The sequence below is a fragment of the Larimichthys crocea genome, chromosome I (genome assembly GCF_000972845.2).
Source record: "Larimichthys crocea isolate SSNF chromosome I, L_crocea_2.0, whole genome shotgun sequence".
Taxonomy (NCBI): Eukaryota; Metazoa; Chordata; class Actinopteri; family Sciaenidae; genus Larimichthys; species Larimichthys crocea.
Window position 1 is genome coordinate 27,435,073 of NC_040011.1, and position 8,216 is coordinate 27,443,288.

The 8,216-nt window shown below is 39.1% G+C and overlaps 1 protein-coding gene across 1 annotated transcript; it reads left to right on the forward strand.

Moving 5' to 3' along the window:
- Positions 1–4,305: 4,305 nt before the first annotated feature.
- Positions 4,306–7,929, forward strand: f9a (coagulation factor IXa). The gene is made up of 8 exons (XM_010736601.3): positions 4,306–4,455; positions 4,676–4,863; positions 4,947–4,971; positions 5,140–5,253; positions 5,837–5,971; positions 6,064–6,374; positions 6,491–6,614; positions 7,013–7,929. The coding sequence occupies exons 1-8, from the start codon at positions 4,386–4,388 to the stop codon at positions 7,606–7,608; spliced, it is 1,563 nt and encodes a 520-aa protein (XP_010734903.3). The 5' UTR covers positions 4,306–4,385; the 3' UTR covers positions 7,609–7,929.
- The last annotated feature ends 287 nt before the right edge of the window (positions 7,930–8,216 follow it).

An 8,216-nucleotide genomic window follows, 5' to 3' on the forward strand; every position in this document is an offset into this window, starting at 1 on the left:
ACCCACTTAGCCTTACCTGGTTTAATATGGAATCCATACCAGTGTCAAAATACAGTACTAGAGCATTTTAAGTAATTGATTTTACTTATAATTAAAGACTCATTCATCAATCTAGTTATCATGTCTTTATATTTAGGTAAAGAACTACTTACACTTCATACAGAAAGTGATCAGAATCAAGTTACTGATTACACTCAGTCATTATATAAGACTAAATCAACAAATTGTATTTTAAATGCCACACTGTTATGCTTACATCTTCTGCTATTTCCAGTACAACTACAGCTGCATCAAGGGCTTAAATGCCCTTTGTTTTTTTGTGTTATACTGGCAGGATTTCATCTGAAAGGCCTCCAACACTATTTAAGGCTATTGGACTGTGACTGTTGTTGTGAGCCTCTAAATCCAAACGCTACCTCTCCGTCTTCAGTGAAATATCAAGCCAATTGTTAAAATGTCAGAGTGTTTGGCTTGGTGGGGATGCATGTGGGCAAGCGGGGGAATGGGTGTGAAAAAACTGGCTTTCAAATTACAGAAATGACTGTACTAATTAACGAAGCGAGACTCTCTCAAATATCACATTAATGTCAATGACTTTATCTGGATGAAGGGGCGGTGGAGGGGAGTAGCGCTTTGAGGCCTGCAGTGCTCCTTTTTACAGCTCACTTCATAGGAGCTCCCTGTGGATATTACTGTACAGGCTCACAATACGGGCGTGTAGTGAGGAACACCGTGTAACACAAGAGTGGATTCAGACGTCGAGTAACAAACAGATATCCTATTTAACTTTATCAACCAGCGCAGTATAGCTCGCTTCCCAAAGTTTCAATACTACTGAAATAAATCATGTCAACGGTAATGTCAGCCATAGTTTCAGAGATATGCATCACCAAAAAGAAAGTTCATTTTCACTTTTTTACCATTAGATAGCTGTTTTCGCAGTAGAGATTATGTGTACAAAATTACAAACATTGTAAAATCACAGTATTACGATATTATAGACTGTAAACTTACACACTCTGAAGAATGTAGATCCAGGACGACAACTCTGAGGTGTTGCCAGACAGACCTGACTTGCACAACCTCCCCTCCACTATAAAGACCTGGAAAGAGGACAGACTGCACAAATACAAGAGGCAAATCTCAAGCTCAACATTCACAGCGATAGGACTGAAACAAACACACAGAGGGAGAGAGAAACAAGGACAACATGCACACAAGGGAGAGGGAGACAAGAGGAGAGGCTAGATCTCCTGGAGGACAAAGATCCAGATCCAAACATCTGGAATGAGGTACTGACAGCCAGGAGAGTGAGAGAGGGAGAGGTCCCAGGACGACTGCTGGCGAGGAGGACAAACTATGGAAAAGAGAGGGAGAGAGAGGGACACAGCTTGAATAGTCTCATCTAACTAGAACAAGAAAAGTAAAACATTATTTCTCAAAATGTCTAACTCCTCCTTTAAACATATTTCCTTCTGTGTGAGCTCCTTTTTACATTTCTTTCCATTTTTTCCCGAAGAACTTATTGTTTAATGAGTGAATATAATTACACCATCTCCCTATAATCTGGTTCTGTTCTCCAGCAGGTGACATTGCAGAGTTTCTCTTTGTCTGCTAAGGATTTTACACAAAACAAACATTTCATTTTCCTGCACCTGCCAACACAATATACTCCCTCACACAATCTGTGATGAATCTAAAGTCTAACTCTGCTTGTTCAGTCTTCGGTCTTTCTGTAAACTTCTTGACAGCAGCTCGTCTTCCACAGACTGCCGGGGGGGTTGATTATTCAAAACTGACCCAGGGACAAAAAGAAGGTGATTATAAACTAACCTAGCTAGACAGAGAACTTATACATCACCAAGCATATATATGTAGATAATAAAACTTTCTTTTCTTTGCTTGCATCTATGTATAAATAAACCCACACATGAGAATATTAACATTTCCATGTTCTGTCATCCCACCATAAAACCTGGAAGGAATGGCTGATCTAATTAAACTAAATTCCTTCCCTGATGCCCCGAGATCTTCATTAACATTGCATGATTTAAACGTCACAGTGTACAAATCTACAATTAATTTTGTAGATAGAATATTTTACAATCTGGTTTTTAATTGACTACAAAGTGTAATCTAGCCAGGGTTTATTGAGACAGACAACTATATTAGTGTGATTAGAGTAAGGCAACAAAGTGTCTGTCATTGTAGTGAGTGCCTGAGAGCTGCTGCCAAAACAGGCAGTAATGAGTATTGATGCAGGGTTACTCTGGGAGAAAGAGTTTCTGCAAAAGTTAGAAACAAGTCTAGACAAAATAAGCCCTGGTTGACACAGTCAGCATCTTAATGCAAAACCATTCCTTTTCGTCAGTGTTTAATTTAATCAGAATTAAAAATACAGGCCTGAATGATGCAACGATTACCAGCATTGAACAACATCAAGGATGCGTTTGAGATTCAGTTGTCTACCAGTTCAGAAGTCCTGCACACTGTATCCCTGATGTAAGACTAAGGCCTGGGCAGCCTTCAGCCCAGGAGATATTGTACAGTAACAATCAATAGCACTGAGCAAGCATCAGAGTTTTTATTATCTGCAAGGCCCTGACTCGATCCCCCACTGTAGTGACTAATCTAATTGGAGCCGACACAGACTCCCCAACTGTGCAGTGCTGCCAAAGAAAGAGTAGACGGAAAAGTCAGGGAGATCATCATAAATCAATAGTCAAGTCATAGGCAATTTTACTTCCTTCAATCCATCCATGCATCCATCTAACAGTCTTGTTAGCATCCTCAACTCACAAGTCATCACCTCAGTGCTAATAGCAAAAAACATTGTTGCTATTTTCTCCTGTACATATTATAGTAAGCCCTGTCAATGGTCTGTGTCCACCGTGCTATTAAACTAGGCTGAGAGGCTGTGTGGAAAGTATGCCATTGGGGTTATCAAGCCTCTCCACAAGGCTCAGCAACAGACTTAGATTTAGAAATATGACTCAACGAGGACAGTGCAGAGTGTGCATGCAGTAATGCTTTGGACTATAGTTGGATTACCTGTGAAAACCTCAGAAAACTCTTCCAGGCATCAAGTATCTTTAGCACACTACTTTATTCTGATATCCATCCTGGCTGGAAATGATCGAGAAGCTCTTGTATTGAGCAGACAGTGTTAATTACTCAAGTATGAATTATTCAGCCTCTGAACGATTGAATGAGATATAAATGCCTCCGGTCAATACTTGCCAACATTCAAGAAGACTTTGGACTCCCTCTGGGGGGATTTCAGAGCCAGTGATTGGTTGCATATTATACGCCAGACCACAAAATGACACCGGAGTTAAATCTTTAGCTGGCACGCTGAATCAGCACGAGCTTCATATCACCCTTGACCACTGCATCACATCCTGGGTATTGATTAAGCACTGACCAAAAGAAAATTACTATTCTAGATATACATATACATATAAAAGTGTCCATATCCTGTCCTAAATGTTATGTAAATGTTTTTTTTGTCCTGTTAATCACTCTCTTGTGTGTTTGTGCTTTCCCTGTTCAGATAACTATAGTAATATATTGTAAATGAGAGCTGTCTCTGTGCTGATCCTAACACCAATCTCTGTATTGTCTATTATTGTGTTATGTCAAATGACTGAGGTGTATGTATGCCATCTTGTGGTGAAAGGTCCAAAGTGCATTTTAGTAACTCATTGCTTTTAGCCTGGGCACAGAAGAGGATACTTCAGTTAGGCTATTATTATTATTATTAGCTTATTTTTATAACAAATTAAAACAATCAAGATAGCTGCACAGATACCAATACATTACAATGTAAAAGACTTAAAGGTTTAAAGGGACAGCTAACACAGAATATTCAACATGTAGAAGAATAAATGAAAGAATATAGAAAGAAAACATCAAACCACTGTTTGTGTTGAGATTTCATACATGATTAAAACGCGAATAAGGCATTTCTTTGTTGATTTAAAAACACATTTGTTGATTATAATGCTTTGAAAATCAAAAGAAATGTGGTTTATGGCTACCTTTGTATACATAAATTTAGGAACTTTTATGGCAGAACACTGGTAATCTTATCTGAGCCAGAACAACAACATGCCTGACCAGTCATGACAATCAAGGCATAGGTTGACACAGAAACAGAGGGTTTTCCAGGATTTCACTACTGCTTGTTAATTTACACATAAATACAAATCTGTCGAGCCACTCAGTACATGCGGGTGTTGACACACTGTCTTTTTCAAACAGAGACTGTATGTTTTTCTTTGAACAAACATGCAACTAATTGTGAGTGTGCATGTGCAAACATAGCTTTGTACTTTGGAGTGATAGTCCAGTGTGTGTATATCAGGATAACAGGGCTGTTTAAAATGGCACTATTTTCTTCTTCTTCTTTTTTCTTATGTTTGCTGCTTTTGGACTTTCAGCTGAGCTATGGAGGTTTGATCCTCATAATTAATTTCTTTTTGAGTTGAGGTTTATTTTAGTTGTGCCATCTTACTTTGTGTTGGGATCGTCTGTTTTATTTACTTTATTCACCTACAAAAGAATATCCGTAGACTTTAGATATTTGTCGTGGTTGTGACCTATGAGATGAAGATAGTTATTGAAACACAGTCAGACAAAGTGTGACTATATTTTCCTTTTTTTGTCACTCCAGCCCCGGCTCCAGCCTCAGGCCCAGTGTTCCTGTCCAGTCAGGCAGCTGTCAACGTTCTGCAGAGACACAAACGCTATAACTATGGTATGTTTGAGGAGTTGATGGAAGGCGACTTGGAGAGAGAGTGTATTGAGGAAATATGTGTCTTGGAAGAGGCCAGGGAGATCTTTGAGAATGATGAAAAGACGGTGAGTATTTATTTTATTTGTTTTTATTTTATACATATTCTTGCTTTTTCTATCCTCATCAGAGACTTCACTTTGGATTTCAGATGGCGTTCTGGGCACGGTATATAGGTAAGAATGTTTGTTATGTAAAATTTCTTTCTGTTAACCTTTCATGTTATCTTCTTTTTCAGTTCTAGTCATTGCTAAAGTCTCTAGACCTTTCTCTTCTCTTTCTTCCATGAGTAAACATTGCTCTATCAATACAAAATGAGCTCATCAGTGTCAGGATTTTTTCAGATGGCAATCAATGTGAATCAAACCCATGTCTGAACCAGGGGTCATGCCAAGACCACCTTGGCTATTACACCTGCTCATGTACACCAGGCTTCACTGGCAGGAACTGTGGGATTGGTAAGTGAAAGTCCTGTTGCTCAATTTAAAAGTGGGATCAGAAAAAAAATGATTTTTATGCTATATGATCCAAATTTTCTGAGAATATGAGATCTGATATGATCAGATGTCGGTCTCAAAGGATAAACAGCCAGCCTGCCCTTTTCACCCTTCTTATTTCTAAATCAAATCAATGGCTCACATCGAGCGTCAGTCTGGTTTTAGATCCCAAAATTAGATTATTTGTCTTTGTGGATATTCTAAAAACAGCTGCCAAAGTGCCCTCTCTGAGAGCAATGATTGTATTTACCTGAATCACACATTTATTTGACAGTTGAAGACGTGCTCTTAAATGAAAGGTTCACAATCTTTCAAGTCTGTCTTAAAACAGTAGTTATGGGAACACCGAAATAAGTTTTACTTGTTGTAATAACTCCTCCTGCTCATATGAGTAAATCTACAGCCTTTGTTCAGTGCAAAAGAGTTTTTCTGAAGTTAACTGTGTACAAGAGGAATAATTACAGCAAGAAAACCTATATATAATATAATGTGTAATAAGAGGATGGGTTTGAATTAATAATGTTTTTGTTTTTTTTCTCCTCAGCTATAGCAAAAAGGTGTGATGTGAACAACGGAGATTGCATGCACTTCTGTGAGACAAAGGCAACCGTTGGAGCAAAATGCTCCTGTGCGACAGGATACAGGCTTATGAAGGACGGGCTGAACTGTGAACCAGCAGGTATCAAGATCTTTCTAAATGAATTCTCCACTCAATACGATGACAATAACTCTTAATACCATGATGTCAATCCTCTTTTTTCACATCACCAGTTGAATTTCCATGTGGCAGAACCGCCCTGACAACATTGCGTTCAGCATTATCAAGGTCTCTGCTTAAAAAGAGTGCAAGCCTGCCTACTACTTCACTAACCAGCATCAACTCTACCACATCACCTCCCTCGACTCCAGCCAGTACTACAGCCCTATTTCCAGCCACGAATGTCTCTGTAAAAAAACAGCCACTAGAGAATGTGTCCCTGTGGGTCCACAGTGACACTGAGGCCCCCACTAAGGTGCCGATTACAGTTCGTAAGCGCATTGTGGGTGGAGAGGTGGTAATACCAGGAGAGATCCCATGGCAGGTATTGTATGAACGTAGAAGTATTTGTTGCAGGTTTTGTTACATAAAGAAACAGTAGGTACAGTGTGATCATTTTCATGTAGCTACTCACAGCTGTTTTCTCCCTCTTTTATCCAGGTAGCCTTGATAGCACGTCCCAGTGGTCATCTGTTCTGTGGAGGTTCCATTCTCAGTGAACGCTGGGTTATCACTGCTGCTCACTGCCTGGTGGAAGGACAAGGCTCCTTCTTCATCAGAGTAGGTAAGATTCACAGATTTTTTTTCTATTTATTAGTCGACCGTTTGGTAATTAATTTGAGGAAAATATGATATTGTTCTGACTTCTCAGTTATGAAGATTTGCTGATTTACTTGTGATAATAACCTGAATATCTTTTTTTTTTTAAATTTAGCATTTCAAGCACTTTATAGACTATATCAATCAATCAGTGAATCAAGAAAACAACCTTTATAATCAAAGCTTTGTAGCAGAGTTTTGTGTGTCAGTGAAATAATATCTAATTTCTTGCAGTCTATTACACTTTAAAGGGAAAATTCTCTTGCCATCTCTCCTTTGGGACATCAACCTCATGTGTTTTATCTGTAGAGCAAATCTATTCAGGGAATTAGTGATATCTGTATCTAATATCTCTACTTGCAGGAGAGCATAACATCTACATCCACGAGGACACAGAGCAGGATTATGAAGTGAAGGAGACACGCATACACCCACGCTACAACGCCAGTGTGAGCTTGTACAACCATGACATTGCCCTCATTTTCCTCGAAAGCCCTATCATTTTCTCAACAACAGTTCGACCCATCTGCATAGGGCCGAAGGCTTTCATTGAGGACCTTGTGAAGGCGTCTTCCCCAGCTATGGTCAGTGGCTGGGGACGAACACGCTTCCTTGGATTAACGGCTGACACTTTGCAGAAGGTCGAAGTTCCCTTCACAGATCGGACAGAGTGTAAAGACAGCAGCAGTAACAGAATCACTCCTGTCATGTTCTGTGCAGGATACTATGATGAGGCCAAAGATGCCTGTCAGGGGGACAGTGGAGGTCCTCACGCAAACAGCATTCATGATACGTGGTTCTTGACTGGCATCGTGAGCTGGGGGGAAGAATGCGCAAAGGTTGGGAAATATGGTGTGTACACTCGGGTCTCCCTTTATTACAGCTGGATAAAACATATTATTAGCCCTAACCCTACTTCACGCAGGATGGTATTTGATGTGGAAGACCCTGACCCTTAAATTTAAAGATGATAGATTTGAAATATATAACTGTGTTGCATGCCAAATTAAGTATCTTATGTTTATGTTTGATGCTTTTCTAACTTCACATTTTAAAATCACTTTGAATTGTAAGATGTTTGGTATGTAATACATAAATCTGATGATTCACCACAACGCAAACAAGTGGAATGTCATACATTTAAACTCTACAACAACCAATTCTGACAACTCTGACCCTGAGTAGTGCAACTTCTGAATGCCACTGTACTAAAAGTGTGTGTGTGTAGTAAAAAAAAAAGAAAAAAAATACTACATCATAAAAAACACAGGTAAAAACAATATTGTGTGTGTATGTTTGTCTGGAGATACTGTCTTCATGATTCATTATGCTTCATTTCATACTGTATTAACCATAAAATATGAAATAGATAACATCAAATGCATGTCATAACACATTGCACTGTGTACAGTTCATTTTCAAAACACATCACTCCCACCTGCTGGTAAATCAATGTTTTACAAGTAGTGGTACTAGTAGCGGAGAAACAGAAAGCATCTTTTCCAGGTTTCAGCAGTTCTGGAGGAAGTATTCAGTCATTTTACTTAAGTAAAGGTACTTTGTACTA